General features: G+C 36.9%; 1 protein-coding gene across 1 annotated transcript in view; it reads right to left on the reverse strand.

The window, feature by feature from the left end:
* kcc (solute carrier family 12 member kcc) overlaps positions 1-18765 on the reverse strand; it is an 831023-nt gene extending 812258 nt beyond the window's left edge. Inside the window, exon 1 of the mRNA XM_090408412.1 lies at positions 18099-18765. Coding sequence (XP_090264538.1) covers positions 18099-18234 — 136 coding nt within the window. The 5' untranslated portion in view covers positions 18235-18765. The remainder of the gene's footprint in view (positions 1-18098) is intronic.
* Positions 18766-22703: the final 3938 nt, after the last annotated feature.

Genomic DNA, 22703 nt, shown 5'->3' on the forward strand with positions numbered 1-22703 from the left:
TTTTTTTAAATTAAGTAACAGGCTCAAATATTTTAAATTTTCAATAGTTTGAATAAAAACATGTTTATTTAGAATAATTTGTAATATTATATAGTTTAAAATATTAAACAGACAAAATGTAGTATGTATTTGCCTATTCGATATTAATAATAATAATAATACTAATTCATTTATATCGGAGTACAATGATTTTGGTTGAGAGCATTTGTAACTCAGTTGGTAACGATACCCTATGATTGGAAAGGTTTCGGTTTGAACGCGGTAAATCTTTATAAGGTCTTTTCAACCGAAACTAAGTTAGCTGGTCTCATACTGTAATGGTAGGATTTTGTCCTGCTTGCGGAAATAACAACCAAGATTTATCTTTCTGCAAGTAGGTAAACAAGACACGTCAAAACATCTATAGACATAATACACTCACCCATAAGGAGGCAGGAGACTCAACCCATAGTTAGATAGGAGAAATGAAAAGAGTGAGATTGACATTTTGGGCATCTGCTGCATGTTACAATAACCACGAATCGGCTGTGAAATCACTAGGTTGCAACTTTTAAAGAAAGAACGAAAAGCCTCATCGAAGCATTTCTGGTTATCAGTGTGAAACAAATAAAAATTCGTAACTTGACCTATCAAAACAATTTGGCTTCTGTATTTCACGGGAACATTCAAGACTGTTCTCAGACTAGAAACAATTGGATATGCTAATTCCTGTGCCATACTGCTCTTCTGATCAGTATGGCACAGGAATTAGCATATCCAATTGTTGTCCGGTTTTATTTCTGTGCATTCGTTTTTATTTCATTTCAACCAAAAACAAAAATTCATATTTTTCAAAAAGAGAACTTTAAAATTATAATTTTTTTCCCGGACAAAAATGTTTTCCTTTCTATGTAATAAATGTCTACTTCTGATTTTAGTTCGCAGGTCTTTAATGATTGCATGACAGCCCACTTTGGGTAACACACATTGCATCCTCGTTAACCACCTATAAGAGCGAAATACTTTTTTTCTACAGAACGTCTTCACTAGTACATATTTCCGATAATGCGTTAGCCAGTTGGTGCACTATGACGACAGCTGGGAACACAGAGCCGGTACCTCGGCAGCGATTTTATCATAATATACGGGAGTTGCGTTCAACTTTACACCTTTCGCTTTAAAATGTTTTCGAACTTTTAATTACCCCCGCGTGGTGTTTCGCAGCTATTCTAGTATCGATTACAGTAACGAAGAGAAATTAGTATAATGATTACACCCGAGGCCGAGTTCGACCTTCACCCGACTCCTAATATAATCTGGTGACGTCACACTGTTCACCGTTCCTTATCTGAACGTGCTTAATGGCCGAACGGGAGCCGCGATAGCACTTCGATTAAGTAGTTCAAAGGTTAACCTTCCAACCGAAACAACATTCCCTTTACTGGCGGTTACCTCCCCCCCCCCCTTCACAGAAAGGCTTACGACTGCAATAAAGATCCCTCTGACGGGGGATTTCTTTCCTATTTCATCTAAGTCAAGGTAAACGATTTTCTTATGTCTGTCCATAATTTCTCGTGCTGATAGTGCCCCCTCGAGACGCACGCATCCTGACCAACCGCGATACGAAATTGTCTTGAGCAGACCTTCGCGTGCCTGCAGAAGGCGTTCCTTCAAAGCCTTCAGAAAATGCATATTTCTGAGAAGAGAAACGACCAACACGCCACGGACCAACCGTTTCTCGTTTTCGTCCCTGTCGTATACAACAAAACGCTTTCCGAGAGATGCTCCGCCTCTGCACCGTGCAAAGTGTCGGGAAAATGAACGAGGAATCTGAGAAACGCCACCTGCAAGATTTCCATTTATTTCTCTACCCGATGGACCGACGACAAACGCACGGAAATTCAATAACGTGGAGGGACAGCACGTGCCACGTGAGAAATTAACATAACATCAACGGCATTGTCGCAACAGAGGCGTTAGAAGGACACGTCAAGTGCTTCAACAGGAGCGTGTTCTACATCAGAATCTCATTAACTAACTACTTCCCTGGCTAATTCCCCCCCCCCCCCCGACGACCGACCAACCACGCGGTACCTACAGCTTTGTTTCCAAACCAATTAGCTAAATACTTTCAATGCATACACTTTTCGTCACGGCAGAAACTTCCAAGGTCAGTGGAAGTTCGCTTCACGTCCCCACATGGTGCGAATAACATTAGAGACAATATCATTTGCGTAGAGTTCAGCGAAATATCAAAACTATTGCCGATATCAAGTAATGTTTCCAATAAAATAAATATATGTAAGATAGATTCATCTCAGTGGGTACTTTTATACCAGGTTTCATTCCTAAGAAGAAAGCAGAGTTCCCCCCCCTCCTTCCAGTTAATCCGGGGGTTTTCATCCCGCAAGCAGATAAACCCGTCCCGTGAACACACAGGCTACAGTCATAGGATATAGTGCGGCCAGTAAGGCAACAGGAAACCACCTTGGTCATAGTCATTTCCCTAGATGGTAGCGTATATAGCTGTACTATTCACTAGGAGGAGTAGAATGCCATCACACTCATTTGAGAATGACAAAATTACAGATTATTTCAAAACTCTTATTAACGAATGTTTACGTGTAGGAAACAGTATTTTATAAAGATGCTTAAATTAACAATTCAGCAACAGAGTTCAATTTGAAATTAACGGACAATATTTTTCTGAATGTTTTTGGAGATCGTGAGACTTATAGTTTTAAAAAGGTCACACTTCTTTTTATAGAACTCTAGGAGTATAATTAATAAATATCACGAATTAAATTCCTTATCCATACTGATGATCCTATTTTAATAAGATTATTATTATCGATCAGAGTCATCTTGCTATTCTGGATTCTGAATTGAATGTAGAACTTTGTAGCTTACATGAAGGACAGAGAGAGAGGAGATACAAGAAGTTGAGGTTATGTTACTGACTAGTAAAAAAGTAAAAAGAGAACCACTCACAGATCAAAATGTTCTGTTCTGGAAGTGTTCCTTCGTTATGCAGTTGCGATAGTGAAGTGTGGGAAATTATAATTTTGACTGTCGGACATTTTTATAACAAAGTTGCCAATTAAGAATAAAATAAATTGGGTAACGGCACAAGAAAATATGCATAAGGATGCAGAAATCGGCTTTTCCCAATTATTATAGACTCCTGGGAGATTCATTTAGTGGTAATAATCATAAAACATTTATAATGAGTTAACTAAATACTTGAAAAAACAAAATATGACAGCTTCGATTAGGAGTGAGCTGAGAAAAGAAATGATATATATAAATTATTTACCATCAAAATAAAGAAGGTGTTAATTACATATGTCTCTGAGAGGATATAGCAGGGAATAATATTACAAAATCCAAGCGAGGCTACCTTTTTTTTTTTTTTTGGAGTGAGTTTCGCTCAAGAACAGATACTGCTTGAAAATAAAGCTAGACTCCAGTTACTTTGGTAGCGAATTAACAATATTTTAATCAGTGAAAATTAACTTGAGAAAAAAAAATGTAAATACGAAACTAAATTAGGATGCAAGGATAGATGGGATATATCTGATCACCAATATCCAGCGAGAGAAGAGATACATTTAGGAAAGTTCCATTTGACTGGAGACATTACGTATAAGACTGCTCCGAGATAGAGCACAATCTAACATTTTATTAACATTTAATAAAATTAAATTGTAGTGACTGACCTTTAAGTTCATTCAAAACGTTTCAATATCAAACCTCAGTGGTTTCTGGAGTTCTCTGGGCTTCCAGACAGTTTTCTATTTATGAAGACGAAGGAGTTGCTAATAAGTAAAATCAGTCAATTAAGGAGGGTAATCACAGCTCAGCTTTCTCTGTTTTTTATTCCTTATAAAAAAAGTAACAGAACGCTATCTGTCATTTTTTGATTCTTATTAAGTAATCCACCGTTATAATCCTTTCAAACCGGTTTTTTTTTTTTTTTTTTGCGGTTTTATCCGAAACCTAAAAACGTTACAAATAGGGAAACCTTTTCACTGTTTATTTTGTAAAAATAGACTTTCAAAAGACTTCTGGATTATGGATTCATAATGGTAGCGAAAATTGTTTCTATCAGCAATGAATCTTTTACAAAGCATTTATCTGGCTTTATTCTGGTGTGCTTGTCGAGTAGTGTATTCTGCTTCATGTGAATTTGAATTTATACTGTATAGTAATATGCTTTTTCTTTAAAATTAGTCTGTTCGCTGTAAGATCAAATTAGGAACTTGACAAATAGTAGACCAAGTTGGAAGAAGAAACTAGTTTGGAAATATTGCGTTAAACTATCATAATATCTGTTACATCTCCGGCCGATATATACCAGAAGTCCACGCGATTAGCCTCGTGGCTTTGCGCTTCGCAACCATATGCCTGGGGAAGGAGTGGCCTGGGTTCGATTCTCGTCGACGACGTGAGGAGCTTAAGGATCTTCTTCAGCCATAGCCAAGTTAGCCGGTCTTGGGCGTGGACAGCAGGGTTTTCCCCCCCAGTTTATCTGGGGGTTTTCATCCCGCAAACCGGCCCAGTGAACACACACATACACGAATCTACAGCCATAAAATACTTAACCCCCCATGAGGGGGATCAACTCGCCCCAATAGGGACGGGGGAGAAAAGGGAGGAAACTTCATATGAATAAATAAATAAATATACTAGAAAATACGAATGTTGTTAATATGAATTTATGAACAGTTGTAACATATCCATGGCTATCCACATATCCACAATCATTTGCTAATGTTGGTTTCATGTAACGGCAATGAGAAAAGAGAGTTTAACGCGTGAACAGCTTCCTCTCAACCTTCAATGATATTCAAATCCTTAGACAATGTCAGACTTCTTCGAGTTAATATTGATCTTCAGCCTTTCTCACGCTAATACATTATCAACCGTTTTATAAACCTTTGTTCTTCTTAGCTCTTAATTCTCTCCTGAAACACAACTGACCTTAGCTTATGTTTTCGCTTAGAATGCTGCTGCTGTTCTGCATTCGGGATGGAGTCTAAACACCCAAGAATGCATTATTCTGCATATTGATTATTTATTCTTCCTTCCTTCCTTCCTTCCTCTTTCTATCCATTCCTACTTTATAGGGAGTGTTTTTGTAGAGAGCCTTTTAATAGGAAGTGTTTAATAGAACTAGTATTAATTCCTCCACGTTCCTCCACTTATGAAAACAAAAGCGGCAGCTTGGCTACATCGATCGTAGTACACCTTCAATATTTCCTTCCAACCATCTATCTATTTTTCCTTAACACACTCCAGTGAAAGTTTCTCGTCTACTTTTCCTGAAGATTACACGCCAATGTTGAAAAAAAAATGCTAATAAGTTATTCATTTGTGCCACATTATATACCATTATGCTGATAAGATTCTTCTAAAATACCATAAGTTTTGAAACTATTCTTGTGCAAGACTGACATATGCTACATGAAAAATATTTAATCTACCCTATATATATATATAAAATGATAAGCCTTTTTTATGTCACGTTTTTTGAAACGTTTTGAAACTCAGGGGCTACCCTGAGTGTCGAGTCATCAGAATTCAAGGAAAACAGACCTACCAGTCTGGAACACAGGGGTTGGGCGCCAAGGGAGCGTATTCCCAACCCCCATAGTATATGGTATATATTTACACATTTAAGACCAGGTACAGAGAATTTTGGTACAGAGAATTGTTTACTTTGCGAATGTAAAGTGTACATCAGACAGTTTTTTTTTTTTTGTTGTTGTTGTTATTATCATATTGATATGCGAAAATTTTACGTTTTAAGTATAACACTATCCGATCAAATTCCTTGAATTTGTACACCATTCATTAGTTCGAATTTTCGATGCTGTACTGCTACTTAAGGAGTCGGAATAATCAAGACCTGGTCATTAGATGCTTTCACTGCTTCATTATACTACAGAGGAAAAATATTCGATGGGAAAGAGTTGCAAATATTTGTTGCTATACAGAGATGGCGCTTTGCCAAGTGTTCGTTCGAGACGATGTCGTCAGACGCGGACATCTGGAAGGCGGTAATAGAGTACGGTGTTCGTGGCACAGATGATTTTATTGCGCAGACGTCTTTATTTATGACGGGGTTCCGAATGGCAATAAATGAACGAAAATTGTTGGCTTCATGTGAAGGTGGTTCAATTGGCTTCGGAAGTGCGTTCCGTGGTCTACGCAAATACCTTTATGGATACCGAAGAACTGAGTGTTCGCGTGCTCGTGCATACCTCTAAACAACGACCACAACTCGAACTAAATTTAGATGCTGAAGAATGAAAAATGCGCGTTTGTTTAGTAGTTGGGTTGTTACTAGGCGCGCGACCTTCGCTCGCAGCGAAGAAATTCGACTTTGTTTAGCAGCGGAGACATGAAAGGGGTATTTAACTATCGGCGCAGATCCCCTTCGGCTAGACTTAACTTCTTTAGACATCCCTGAATCTTTCAATGAGTAGTCTGTCACCCTAATGGGTATCTCGCACTGCGGGAGTGTCGCTTGCTCTAAATCTATATTGAACTACTCTCTCTATAGTGTAAGTGCTCGGTAAAACACACACACACACACACAAACATCACTCGGCTGCTACGGATCTTATTTTTCTTTATTCGAAAGACAGAAAGCAGCAGACAAATAGTTGAGATAGACTGTTCCGGAAATGAATGCAAGTGGTCATCACTCTCTCAGAAAGCACATTACGAAATATCGACCTTTCGATTTTTCTGCACCTGCTAGACAGTGTGTGCCCTCAAAACATGAGAAAGCCATTTCGATTAGGTTGCCAAGCGTCTGGGATGAAGTATATACATTATCGATGAATCTTCCCGAGCTTGATAATTGCCTACTTTCATCGTTGATTATAAAGGACCAAAATCGAACTTTATTGTGCAGAGATGGCTTTGAAATTAGATTCTAGCTCAGTTAGCTTCATTAGTGGAGAATGTTCGTACTTGAACACAGACACACATAAACTTCCAGATCTCTTATTCCAGGCATTTCTCTTCTTTCTGCATGATATTATTTCCCCCCCCGCCCACCACGTGATTTGGCTATTATTGGCTTTTCCGTTGCAATATGTTACACTTTAATCAAGCCCAAATAGACTTGTAAAGGGGGGGGGGGAGAACGGGGAGTCGCTTTTCCGTCAATCATCGGATGTCGTGCAACTATTCAACTTGTGGTCACGCAAGCCAGACCAGAAAAGTGAAATATTGCACTTGACTACGCAGCAACGGAGAGATGTGACAGACCATTAGATGACACCCTTCATTCCCCCACTTCGCTGCCGAATATTTCATTAATGTCGATATTACATGTCAGGTGAAGAAGAGGTTAAGTAGCTTGAGGGAGTGCGAACGTGTTAAAAGATGAAGATTACGAAGAAATGTGTGGAAATTAAGACTAAATTCATTTTCGGAAGTAGCGATTAGCACTTCAAACCAAGCATTTTTTGATGGCTCAAGAGAACAATTCTTTACCATCGTGAACGAAGAGACATTACGCATCATACATAAGCACTCTTTATGGCACTGAAAGTCCGAATTGTTTTGAAATCTCGAAAGGAACGAATATGCAATTTTAACAGCATTATTAGGTTTTAGTGACCAGCGCACGTTTTACATTTGCGCAATCGACAGCCACTGCATCACACTATAATGATGCAGGTAAGCTATCAGCGCAGGAGAGATTAAGTGTTATTATCACTTTAGTTTCTAATTACGAAATATGTTTGTCTATCTCAAACACGCAGATCGCAAATTCATAGCAATTAGCAAATTTATCTTGAGATGAAAAGTATGTTATGTTATGTGTGTGTGTGTGCAGGGGAGCGCTAATATTGGTTTATGGAGGATTCACCTGAAGCGATTCGCAACATTCACCTGACAAGTATCGAGATAATTACCAGCGACATGATATCCAGAACTTTTTGAGCCAAAGAACTGATGCTCTTTTATACGTGTTTAGCAAACATTTGATAAAGCAATACACAGTGCTTTCTTCAAATAATGCTTGTGCTCGAAAGAGCATCAAGCATTATTATGTGCTTTAACATTATTATGCGCGATGCTTTAATATTTTTATGAGCTTTAACAGTGAATAACCGAAACTAGGGTAAATAAATGATATCTAGGGTTAATAGGAAAACAAATTCACAATGAATTAGGGTGATGACTGACCTCTCCAGAAACATAACTATTTATATTATTAACTATCGACGAAGTCTGCACATTAAGAACTTCAATAAAAATGAGAGATCATCTATTAGATTAGAATGATTGGTATATTGGCCAAAGAGGCCAGCTGTGTTCTACTCAGGTGGTTATGAAAAGCAGCACGATAGGAAGTCGCGACTGGGGTTGAATCTAACAAGAACATAATTTACGTACAAGGTCTCGGAATATTTTCAGTGACAGATTTTTTCCCGAAGAAAATGCCTAAGTATGATCTCTCTCTCTCTCTCTCTCTCTCTCTCTCTCTCTCTCTCTCTCTCTCTCTCTCTCTCACACACACACACACACACACACACACTTACGTAAGCAGGCAGACGTAATGAGTCGAGATAGAGAAAGAAGGAGTTTTCCATAAGAAGAGTCTCTCCTGGGACGCCATTCCTATGGAGACAAACAGCAGTACCACTGCACTACGCTTTGTATCTATTTATAGCATCACGCGTCGCTTCTCGAATCACACAGGTCTGGAAACTGTAAAAATCGCCAAAAGGTTCAGAGATGAATAAAAAACAAAGCCTACCAATTTAAGGCTGCTCTCAAATATTAGAAATTGTTACCGAATTCAAACCGAACATTGCATTTTGGAAGAAATTTAGCTGCAAAGGAGGGATACTGTTCTAAGCGAGTGGTTTTAATATGAGCTTCCTACAATCTGAGATATTGAGGAACAGAGGACGCCAGTCGAAACAGCGAGAGCTTGTTTGGTTTTGGAATTTTCGAAGCATTTACATGTACGAAGTTTCTTGCGCAAACTGTTTTCAGACCGCGCTGGATCCCCTCCAGAAAAGTCGTGGGTGGAACGAAAGATACCAAAAAACAAATTAATTAGTGCCGCTGTGTTACTTTTCGACATCAGACAGCAGCCTTGAGCACCCCTCTCGAGTTGCGTGCAAAACTTTACTATTTTGTAAACACGACACAGGAGCTAATATGTTGAAACTCACGTCAGAGCCACTCACCGGATTACATCCGGATATCTTACAGTTTTATCCGCGTTCTCTTTTCGTACCTGACTTGGTTTACGCACGTTCAACTGTTCGCATTCCCAATAGCCTCAGCACGCGTCTCGTAAAAGTAATGCATTTCGCATGTAGCTCAGTGCAGCAACATCACGCTCAACTTGATCCACTCCCACATTCTTAAAAGTGTTTTTATAAATCGTATTGGATTTTACATGTAAAATAAATCGCAGGTACATACAATGATCAGCTATGTCCATGCGACTTGATATCATCAGCTGAACTCGCTACCACTTTCACCTCTTATTAACAGCTGCAGGCAACCAGAATCAGAAGAGTTGCACAAGCCTAGGGAAGCCTCTGTGCTTGGCAGATGTGCTGTGATGTCATATTCATAAAACCGGTTTTACCATCAAACTTCTATTAACATAAAGGTTTTATTATTTTTTATTTTTTAAAACCACTTTCTGTCGCCTTAATGTCTAGACTAGCCTATCTTGTGGGATGCTGGAACTATTTATGGATGTGTGTTGTCTTCACGCGTGCTTAGCTAATGCAGTTTTCATGTAAGTTCACTTTCATAAAACACACGAAAACTCTCCTTGTTCCGCTGGCTTATAACTTACTATGATCATAACGCTTCCTGTTTTTATATACCCCAATATGACTCCACCTGCCACTTTCCAAGTAGCTTCTTAAGACTTTAAAAATTTTTCGGACCTTGACAACAAGGTGAATGCAGAGACATCCTGTTTTTTGTTGCTGTTGTGTGGAAGAAGACGTATATCTAAACTTTCCTGAGTAAATGTTACACGGGAAAATATGAGATGTGCTATCGCCTCAAAAAAGGCCATAATGGAGAAGTCTAAGGATGGTAATTTGGTTATCTGCCACTTCTTTAGATTTCTATACCGAAACTAGTTCATTTCATATTCGTTCTCTGAAGCTTTTTACGCATCAAAAATACATATTCGGTTATTTCTATTACTGCCTTAACGGAATTTTCTTTTAACTCAGTTAGTTGGTTTACAGCCTCCACTGTTTTTTGTTACTTCTAGGCATATTTTTATAATAAATTTATCAAGGAACAAACGATTTATTGAAATGGGTTGGTAAGTGGATTTTACAAAGAATAAAAATATCTTCAGAATATAGTTCGAGATTTTCGTACGTTTTCCCATTACTTGGGAAAGTAATGGGGTGCGCTAAAGTAAAGTTTACTTAACAGCGGATATCTATTAGCTGAAAATAACGCAATTATAACTGTCTCAGTATCTACACACACACACACACACACACACACACACACACACACTTAGTATTTTTACTAAGTATTACACACATTTAGTATTACACACAAGTAAACATCAGAAAGAATCATACATGAGTGAAAGAAAGTGAAATGATACAATGAAAACAAATTGCAATTATTACTGATCGTATGTAAGATGAAACAGGCATTACCTCCTTTCCTCTGGTGGAAAAAGAATTTTTTTTTCTCGATTTTCCATTTCCTGTTGCATGATATGCTCAATGGCCAGTCAAATAAGTGACAATTGAAACTTAAGTAATATTTCTACCATCAGTTGCGCATGTTCTTCTGGTCTTGGCTGTTTTGTGGGATGCAAAATTCCCACGTACGTATAAATCCAGATAACTCGCCTTCAGTTGAAAACTTCGCATCCTAGATAGGATTCGAACCCAGGCCCTTTTCAGCCAAATGGCATCGTCGAAATCGACTGAACTAGGGAGGCTTTTAACAGGTATTACGCTAAACGTGCATTAACTTGCAACAACTATTGCGAATTGGGGGCCACAGCAAGAACAGTTGGTTATACTACATCAGATATTACATCATCTACAAGCTCAGTGACATCATTTGCATATTGGAGAATATAAAGGACGGCTACTATGAATTTTGGACTTGTAGCGTGTACAATGACACCCGTTACCATCGCGTAAAAAACTTGCGTTTGCCTTTAGTGAGGTTGGATATCACTTGTCAAATGTTGAGCCTATTTAAAAATGGGGATACTGAAATCTATCTACTCAAAGTGGAGGGGAGGGGGAGATCATGTTTGTATAATTCCGGTTGACCGTATAATCATCCAAATATAGTCAACCAAAACTGATATTCACTTTTGTGTAACGATTACTGCTTAAAACGGTACGAGTTTTTTGTTTTTTTCTAATACTGTGGCATTTCTTTCTACAAGTACTGCTGTCTTCTAGCATCTTAGACATTCTAAAATTAGCCAACTATCTTTGTAACAATCGTGGAATTTTCTTTCTCTGCTTTATATTTCATACTTTGTCTGTTTTTTGTTATTCACGTAGGGCATTTTTGCATTAAAGTGATGTGTTTTATCTATTTTTGCTGCTTTATGTACTGTATGTATTCGACGATGAGGTGGTTAGTTCTATGCGTATATTTTGTATATAAATTGCGTTATGTTCTCTTGGTTGGTCTAGCTAATGTTGGATGAGAAACGTCCTAAACCGGATTCGAATCCAGATCTATCCAACCGATGGGAATCGTCTCAAACAGCTAAGCTAGCTACGGAAACTCTTTGAAGTGAACAAACTTAACATTATTCTGAATACATTTGGGAATGAAATTTTGTCATTCATTTACATGTGTTTTTAATAATTCAAGTACTTTTACTTCTTTTCATGTTGAGTATACACCGTTTTTCCCTTCTTTTAGTTTTCTAATCGTAATTTTTAAAATAAGTAGAAAAAGATAACGTCTTTACCTTCTTTTACTCTGAACCTTTATATTTAAAATCAATTCCGGAATCAAGCATACAAATTAAATGTGCAGTTGAAGTGAAATTAAGCAGCAATATCACGTACAAAAGATAAAAAAAAATAAAAGTACAATGAAAACATTTTAATTCTATTCCTTCCAAGTCAGTTTAGACTTAAATACGAATACTACCAAATAAATAATATGCATCACTGATGTCGCTGACAAATTATCACTTATAAGTTCGTTTCCGGATTTCATTAATTCTAATTCTGATGAAAAGTTTTTTTATGAAACGCACTGAAATCGTTATAATTCATTTTAATTTGATATTCAATAAAATAGTGAAATAACTGAATGCATTTTTTCTTAATTCGAAATCCTATTAATGAACACGTCAGCATCTGACATACTGGTATGGTTTATTAAACACATTCTTGTAATTAAATCAATAGTCCCATTCTTATGAAACGTAACATTACGAAATACTATAAACGTTCCGTGCTCCACCTGGGCGTGGAACGTTTACAGTATTTCGAACTTTTAGATTTTTCATTCCTGGTATATATTTGTATCTTTTAGCTTAATCAGCGTTTTGTCAATGTTATCAATAAATTCATTTTAAGATTATGTCGGCAAGAGAGTAATTAAACTAAGACGATACAGATATAAACCATGGATTAATCAAAGTTTTAGCTAATCTTCTATTATCCGAACCTTTATTTAGAGACAGAATTTCCTCTTCCAGAAACCAATTGATTGTAATCTTACCCTGCCGCATATAGCGACAGGGAAAGATTAAAACCTTATTATGTCGAAACCATAATTAATTAATGAACAAAATTGTGACGCTGGAACAAACAAAGGAATGCTGTACGATTCTTTCTTAGCACAAAATGAGAAAACATGAAACGTTATTTTTGTAATATGACCTTCTTTAAAATTCAGATTTTATTGGTATGCTCCAAGAGTCACTGTCTGTCGAAATTTATTACGTTTGAACTTTTCTTAACGCATAAAAGATTTTTAGCTGTAAATATATACCTGAAGAAAAATTAAGGTTAATTGAATGCAAGGACCCCTTGCATCGGATCAGCCATTCTGATGCTTATCCGTAAAACAAGTCGGAATCTGAAACTTGATTAGTGTTGTCCGTAACTTCATGGGGGGGAAAAAACGTGTGATTGCAGTTGCTGTAATACTCAGTATGACTGCAGTTGAGAAGAGTTTTTCTATTTTAAGTCACCAAATCTTTTCCTACCGTAAAGGGTGTTGCGTCACGTGAACAGCTGCTGGAATTTCCAGTGGAAGACAAAACAATGTGTCCTTGAGTTAATAAAAAGTCAAGGACAGCAAAGGCGGAAGCTTTTGAACAGTTTCTATACTGGGAAGTTGTGGCACGAGACCCTGGATTATCCCCGAGCGTTACCTGTGGAATCCACATCTATCACTGACTACATTTCTTCTAGCATATTGACGTAGGGGTCAGTCCTTGTAGGTCATGGCTACTTCCCAGCTGATCGGGAGTGTTTTGTTTCCGTACTGACTACTACTTGACGTTGCGAGAAATCCTTGAAGGGGTTCACGCCTCGTTAGTATTGTCTTTCCGTGTCACTCCGTACCTAATGCCCCTATCGTAAGTACACCTTCACTCTTCTCGTTGTGGTTTCTTGCGTTCAAGTGTATCATGCGGAAAACACCACAGCCTCCTTAAGTTCTCAACACACAACCCTTGTTAGGTGTTGTTTTTCCAAATACCTCTTTTCATCCTTTGAAATCTCATCTTGCTGAATGGATATTGTTATCTACTTAGGAAGACAAGAATTCAAATTTAGTGTTTTTCATTGTAGAATGAATGGCAATTCTTATTGGCACATTATTTATTTAACACCATTACAAAATGACATGCGGCCTCCGCGATTAAAAGGGCTCATGAGATTTCTGTTTGTTCAAATTCTGTTTTCAGGTAAAAAAGAAATGAAATTTCTCTCTCTCTCTCTCTCTCTCTCTCTCTCCTTCTCTTTAGAATTTGAATCTTTTTAGTATTTTGTAAATAAATCGATGCATATGATGATAATACTGCTATTACTATGGATAAAAATTAACTGTTCGGCGTTCCAGGTGCCTCCATAGCTCGGTCAGAAACACACGATGTTCTTTGAATAGAAAAGACATCAGTTTGATTCGGCGATGAACGTTTGAAGATGAGATAGCCGGTCAAACATGGTGGCAACAGGATTTTTCATCCACAAAACTAACAGCTTGATCCGATAACATACCCAATTAATCGAAATAATATGCTAGCCTCATAGTGTTATATGAAGTAAACTACGCCAAGCGATGTTCTAGAAAAAAAAAATACCACAATATTTTAAGACTTCAAGTATTTTAGTAGTAACCAACTTAGATGGGGAACAAATAATTAAAAGGATCATTTCTGAAAGGCAAATATATATATTGATGACCATTGAAAAATACATTAGATTTTTGGAAGTATTTTTGAATGTTTCTATTGATTATTTTAGTATTTATATTGTCATTGAATAATAATAAACCATAAATAAACCATGAGTAATAAACCATAAAAAAGAGTTTTGTGACATTGCAAAAAATAGCTGAAAATATCTTGAACTAAAGAACTTTAAGTAAACACTAAAATTACGCTACCATACTTATCAAACTGTGCTTAATTATTGAAGAATGGCTACACCTTCACACTAAACGTAATGATGTTCACTAGAGTTCACTAAATTACTTTTCTAGTCTAGGACTGGCTTTTTATGTAAATACGCACTGAGCATAGAATACTATTACTTGTGAATTACTCCAATCACCGGTACATCTGTAGATGTAGAGAGTTCTGCAGGTATGATGACAGCGGGAAAGTGTTGAACATTCATCCTTCTCTTAGGACATAAGTCCAGGTGGTTTTCGTCTGAAGATGAAGAAATTACCTTTTAGGAAAGTGATTGCCAGTATGAAGAGGTAAATGTGGGTAGTAGACGGTTTCTTGCGAATGTTGACAGGAATCGATCGTCTGATAATGCTCTTCACCTCCCTTTGGGAGAACGTTGATCGTATGACAAGTGATTACACTGAATGTGCGTAATGCTATTCTTTATAGAAAATAAACATGTCCTGGTATTTCTTTTAATGTGAATCCAACATGTGTAGAGTAACACACACGTCAGTATTTTTCTTTCAATGAATTGTATGCGAATTCTGTCCACGAAAGGATGTTAGCATGTAGTGCATTTATTATATTAGTTTAATGGGTGGGCTAAGAATTACTGGAAATCCTTCTCTATAAAATGACCTCTTTGCCAATCAGGATGGCCAGTTCACTCTTGGATCTTTAATATGCATTGGTATCAAAGTAGCGTATTAGGAGTGAATCGTACAGTTCGTAGAACAACGGAATCAACATAAGGACACCGACATTTTTTAAAAACATTACTCATGAAACTTTTATAAGGCCATACCTCTTTCTTAGAAATTGGAATATTATGGCCAATCAATACTAGAACTTAAATATTTCCGAGAATTAATTTTATCGTTTGCTATCCATTATTTCTAAGGGAGCCTCCGTAGCTCAGTCGGTATAGACGAACCCCCGGAAAAACCTGGGCTCGATTCCCGTTCATGACGTGAGGAACCTTTATCTGGTCTCTTTCGACTAAAGGTGAGTTAACTGGTCTCATACGGAGGTTGAGGGTTTTTCACCAGTGTTTGTGGCAAGTGTTTCTTGCTGGACACGACTGAATGGTTAAATCATCATCATCATCATCACTAAGGGATCACTATACAAACACTCATCTAAGATGCCGAGAAATTACTTGATTTTGCGCATTTGCGAGAAGATACTCCTCTTGAGCCATCAGTTGAACGACACTTCATTCATTAAACTCAACAGAGAATTGCCACTAATCAAACATCGGCATTATGACTGTTCCATACCGTAATAATCCCTGGTACAACATAAGAGGGTTGCCTCCTCCGCTCCACAGCCCACGCTTTCAACAGAAAATCACGTGTTTGTTTGCAGAGAAAGAAGAGGCGCTTTAGAAGTAGTGAATTAATAATCTGAAGTCCGGAAGATACTACATAATTCAAGGAAGTAAGAAAATCACCGAATATCAGTATGAAAAGAATGAAGAAATTATATATATGTCTTTGACAAATAACAAATAGGTGGTGCAAAAAAGGAGAAATAATTCTCTCTCCAGAATTAATAACATTAATTAAGTACAGTTATATTACCAGCATTGATACAATTATCCTAGTTAGAAAAAACATGAAGTTCTATCCCCAGTGTTAATATTTCTAAATGCTGAAATCATATACAAAGTTAGAGCCTCATCTTATTCGAAGAATGTCATTCACATGCATCAGTGACTTATTCAAAGGAGATTTTTTTATCGTGAAAAACACGATAGAAAGATTGCATAACCTAATGCCACAATTAATCCATACAACAGACAATCCATACTCTATACTTATTTCTTTTGAATGCAATCAAATGGCATGAAGATGACAAAGACAAATGGCCTCTGGGAAAAGGATCAGATAACTTGAAGCAAGGTGAGGCGCAGAAAAGTCCTGGATAGCGTAATAAGAGGACAGAAAGTCTTATTACTGTACACCAAGAGCCCAAAAGCTGATGGATCACTATAACTGACAAGTAGAGTAGTTTGTCATCGTACAACAGTCGCTGTAGAGGACACAAAAGATAATGTCCAAATTTGCCTTAAAAAAATCCATGTGAGTATGGAGAGGCAAAAAGCCTTCCAATCATGGCAAGGAATACTGTGGATTCAAAGCCAGACCGATTAACCATTTTATGTAAATAAAACTGTTTCTTGTTAAGCTGAAAATTTCAGGGTGGGTTTGCATACAAAAGTGTTATTCTAAATTGTTGCTGTTATTAATGTACTGTAATAGCCACAGTCGACAGTTTTTTTTCGGGGAAGGGACCCTACCCTAACTGCATATGAGACCACGGATTTTTTTTTTTTGCAGATATAACACTCAAGACATTAATTATTTGGAACTTATTTTTTTCTTGTTAAGATAATATCCAGTGGCAATCTCTCCAGACGTCTAATCAAATTTTTCTTTTCTGTTTCCCAATTTGATCTAACGGTAATGGGTTTTGTTTCCACATCGTATCTTAATTTAATTTCCCGTCCAATGTTTCTTTTTCCTTCCGCAACTCTTCTGTTAGTAATCTATCACACTTTCCAGTTGCCCTACTTTACATCCCTCTGGTTCAGATGGGAAAGCTCAATAAACGGCATTTTCTACTGCAGACAGCCGGAATATTTCGCGTACATTTTATTGCTTTAAAAACCATCGGTTCAGTTAATATTTAATATTTGTAATTGAATTATTTGTAAAAGAAAAGAACGTCCAAAAATTTATATATATTTATAATACTAATAGGTACACATTCCAAATGATTGCATTAAGATCCATATCTTTACTGAAGCTGTTTATGAATTCTTAGTTTTTGTTGGCAAATTGAATTTCGATTACTAGCTTTTTTTTTATGTAGCTTCCACCCACGAAAGGTTTTTTCTGTAAACATATAGTACATACGTATCGTGGGAGGGCTAAGGATTTTTCTTTTTTCTTTTTTTATTAATTATTTTTTTATATTTCTTTATTTACATTCTAATATCAGCATGTGCGGATAGCATCGTATACTGTATTACCTGTGCAATTTAACTACAGTTCATTACCCTCTCTCTCTCTCTCTCTCTCTCTCTCTCTCTCTCTCACACACACACACACACACACACACACACACACACACGAAGCCCTCACATACTCCCACACTCCACCCACGCACGCGTATTAAATTTTAGGTTATCTAGCAATTCATTGAAAATGGACTTAGGCATTATCACACTTCATTCACAGATGGATAAACATGGCCGATGTGAATCAATATAAGCAATAATATCTTAATAATGTGAATCGACAACTATATCAAATTAAAAGGGAAGATTGAGCAAATAGAATATTCGTGTTCGCACTCAAAATAATCGATTATTTATCCCTCACCTAAGATACTAATAGATGCTCAGGTAGATACTAATCTACCTTAGATGCACAGTTATCTATCTGGATATTCAAATATCTACCTGGAATAAGACGTTCCGTGGCCTTGTCATTCTCTTCTAAGGAGAGGGAGTTTGGGGACGCTGGAGTGGAAGGTAGAGCTGCATCTATCCCATCGGGTGTCGTTGCTTGCGTTACCTCGAACTTTGGTTTGTCCATATTGCTTCGGGGTGCGTATCACAAGACGACCACAGATAACGGCGAAGGCTGTCTGTGCTGAAACGTTTCTCTTTCTCCGCTTCGGTTCTTGGCGGTAATTCGAGGCTTTGCTAGAGCTAAAGAATGAGGGTAGCTACCTGCCACCAGCTATAAATGTCTATTGCGAACGGTGCCAGCTCCGAGTTGGCCGAACAAGAAGATGTGAAGACGGCGTGGCGATGCGAACACTCTCAGCAAGCATCCCCAGCCCAAGAAAACATGGCTGCTGACGTGACGTAAGTGAACGAGACCGCGTGCTGCTTCCTGATGCTTTTCTCGTCTCTAAAAGACATTTCTGGCAGAGGAAAGGTCACTGGCCTGTCCGCGCTGCAAGTACGACCTTTTTCCTATGCGCCGTGCACTTTGTGTCGCCTTCTAGATGCGCTGGTCAGCGTCGTGGGCACATGTCTGACATGGCCACCATTTTTCCTTTCGAGTCACTGACGGCTCCCTCTATCCGCAGCACGAGTTGCTGCTTGCCACTCGTTTGATTATCGATTTTCACCGCGCGCGCGTGTGTGTGTGCGTGTGTGTGTGTGTGTGTGTCACGTGACCTGCCAACGAATCGAGGAAACACCCTCTCGTGTTTTGTCGCTAATATTAACGCGAAGTCCGATTAGCGACACAGAAACCCTAGATGCCCCACGTGACCAGATACGATAGGAAAGTGTGTCGTGTGTCGTGATGGGAAGTCAAAAAAAGTCGTTTGCATGGAGGGGAAAAAATCCGACACTGTTACATAACAGGAAGCATAGCGCAAGATGCACGTACAGATCCCTCTTCCCTTAGCTGTTCTCTCTCTCTCTCTCTGTCTCTCTCTCTAAACTGAGAGAGACGTGATTTATGCATACTTTCATACAGAGATGCTCTCTGATAGGTCTAACACTAACACCTCTTCTCAAAGAAACCGATGAATGTGAGTTACGCTATCATGTGACACTTCTAAATTGGATTATAAGAGTTGATTAAAAAAGATCGTTTCCTCATGTGTAAAAAAAGGATGAATTAACAAATACTTTTCAATGAGCATGAAATCTAGTAATCTAAACCTTTTTTTTTTTTTGGTTCTGTGAACGATATACTGTATTTGTAACACGATTTTCAAGAATAAATACCATCGATTCATATACCTACAACATCAACTTATGAAGATCAATTGAAATTTTCTCAACAGCACCAGACCTCCTCTTGTTATCAGAAAACATTTGTCCTTTGTCGACTGAGTTAATAGAAAACGGCTCTTGGAACAAAATTAGTGCGAAGTGAAAGTTTGAATTAAAATATGATATATTCAATAATTGTTGCTGTTGCAGAAACTGCAGTGGATCCTCAAGACGCTGCTAATCAACTTCCATTTTTTCTTTGACGGAAATCTTTAAATTGGAAATAATTTTGGAGTAAAAGAATTACCTGTTACGATTTCTTCATCATCGTAGTACCCAAACAGTAATGTTGTAGTTTAGAAGTATCAAAGGAATTGTATACTTTAATGATGCCACCTGGATATATAAGAATTTTTTTTTAAATATTATTATTATGAATAACATGAAGAAACAATTTATCAATTTTGGGAAAAAAATAAACAAAGATTAGAAGAAAAAAACTGACTTTTTAAAAATGTTTTTCTATGCTAAAAAGCTCTTTTTTATTTTCGGATTATATTCTTTTAAATTCGTCTTTTTTATTCTAATTTTCTCTATAAATTATTTTGATTTTATTCAATCAAAATAATTTATAGAAATACATACTGCAGCGGATGTTCTGTTTTAATAAAAGCATGGTTATATTTTAGGTGTCTGAAAAGTAGGAAAAGGCTTTTTGCGCTTGCTATGGCTGTTATTTAAATACAAGTTATGACTGATTTTACTGCTTCAGTAAAATATTTCTCTCTCTCTCTCTCTCCATTCTTAGCCTCACCGATAGCTAAGCTTATGGTTACTGATGATTTTGAAGAAATCAGGGCGAAAGTACGGCAGACAACTTCACTGTCTCATGACATTAAATCCAAATTTGTATTTTTTTTTTTTCAAAATTCTCCGAATACTACGATACTTCCCCATCTGATTGCGAAATTAAAAATCTGAGTTTCAGGGAAAAGAGAAAAAAACACTTTCACTTGTCTTAATTTATTAGACCACCCTATGTATCTTTAAACATTATTAAATTATTTAAAATTTTACAATTTAATTTATATTAAAATAAAATTACATTTTATAGTTAAAATGTTATAAATAAAAATATAAACAGGCAGCGCTGTACGATGTTTTGAGCAACATGACTATCGTTGAATGTGCTCTCAAAAATTTCAGAACCTTCGCTTTAATTTTAAATGTAGATGACGTTCTAGCTTGTTTGGTTTCATTTCGATCAAAAATATATTCAATATTGCTAATATGCATGCAACATCACACACACACACACACACACACATCGAGGTCATTCTGTCAACGTGTAAAACAGAACAGCAAAATATGATTCGCCCTATTTTGTTCTTTTGTCTAAATCTACAGCTTTTTTTGTCTAACTTAAAACTTTGCACTGTTTTCAAGCTTTTCCATTATTTCCTCACTCTCACCCAGTAATGTTGAGTTAAATTTATCGCCAGGAGGAAGAATGGAAGACAGTATATTAAAATAAAAAACTATAAGACAGTACATTATAATAAAGTTTATGTTATTCTTTGAAAATAAAAATATTTATGGAGAAAATTACTCAAAAATAGTAGCAGTAGACGTATTGTGCGAAAGATAACAAATATATGATTATTTCTTTCGATTGCAAAGTTTTTTATTCTGCATAGCACATTCAGTTCATGCTTCCTCAGGAAAGAGAAATCATAAGTCACATGAATGATTTCGTGAAATTTTTACCAATGCAAAAACCTCACTTCCAAGAAAAGGTAAACCCAACATTTTTGAGTCTCTATCGATAAGAAATTGGCGTTAGTTAACATGTGAATATGTTCAAAATAAAGGATACTGTATAATTGCTGTTACCGAATGTTTTCATAGTCGTTATCTTGTAAAATAAGACCAACTAATGCAATTAAGTGCAAAGTAAAAAGGGAAAATGGAATTAAAACTGAAATGAATGGAGTTCTAATCTTTTACCTAAACAGCAATGACATGAAGCACATCGTTATGATATTTACAAATCGATCTGTTCCATATTAAGCTGAACAATGCCATGCATTTTGAATGGGTGGGAAGAGAGGACAGAAAATAATCTGCTATTTTTTTCATGCAGCAATAATTCGGGATAAATAATATGAATCTACTTTTTTGTCCAGATAGAGTTAATCATACTACAATATCCTTATTTTGTATATGATCATTATTTCGTATTAAAGCGCCAGATATACTAGCCTATAATCATGCTGTAATATCCCAATAAAATATTAAAATGAGGCTTCTATAGTTACCAATCAGAGAAATGATTTTTTTTGAACGAAGCTTCATGTAAACATCCCAAAGGAGTACATGTTTTCTTATCGCACAGGAGTTCTCTTATTATATATGAATCTTACTTATGTATTAGTTATTATTATGATTGATGGAAATGTTTTTCTCATGGTTGTAAAGCTAAAAGTCTTGCTATTTATAAACAAGTATTTTTGTCCGTCTCAGAAAGGGGAGTTGAGGGAGGAATGATTGCTTCTCTTGCACAGCTCGGTGTGTTTGCTACATTCATCAGAAATTCGACCTCGTCTCGAACACTTTGCGCTCCTCTATTTCACTGTGTAAACACAGCTCTCTAGGGGAAAGGCAAAATTTTTCTAAAAAAGAAACTAACTCATCCTGTTTTCGGGCCAACCAGATACAAAAAAGAAGGGGAACTTGCCAGGGAGGAACAAGGCAATAATGAGACGTGCTGGCAGATGTCCAAGTGTGCTTTTGCGAACACTTGTTGAAAGAAATGCCAGGAACGAGAAAAATACACACAACATAGTCGATCACTAGAGTTGTTTCCCATTCGTATGGCACTCTGTCTTGTGCTAATGACGCTGGATTTCCAGAATAAATTTTTAACGGAAAAATGGTTGGCCAGGTACCTTTCGTATATATCTGTTTGAACAGTGTGTTGTTGAGATAAGAGAACAACAAAATGTCGGATGATGATGTATTTCTGCATATTTAAAGAGCATAATTTTTGCATTTGGTTATATTTTAAACTTCCAGCAAAATTATGTCAATGGCTTGTAAACAAACGATTCTTGTTTTTTCCCCCATAAGCCCTTGTACTGCATTTCTATTTCGAAATATCCCACGTTAAGGTACTTCTACTACTACAACCCAAATTCAAAAGGTTATTTGTGAAGAGGGATGAATGTGGAGAGATTGTAATCATTACCGTACCCCACATGCGATGTTTTTCTCTTCTTTTTCTTCTTTTCATCCTTAGAACATTGCTGAAAGAGTCGATATGTGTAA

Source organism: Typopeltis vanoorti, chromosome 18 (genome assembly GCF_054136105.1).
Source record: "Typopeltis vanoorti isolate ZY-2024b chromosome 18, IOZ_Tvanoo_1.0, whole genome shotgun sequence".
NCBI classification, from domain to species: Eukaryota; Metazoa; Arthropoda; class Arachnida; order Uropygi; family Thelyphonidae; genus Typopeltis; species Typopeltis vanoorti.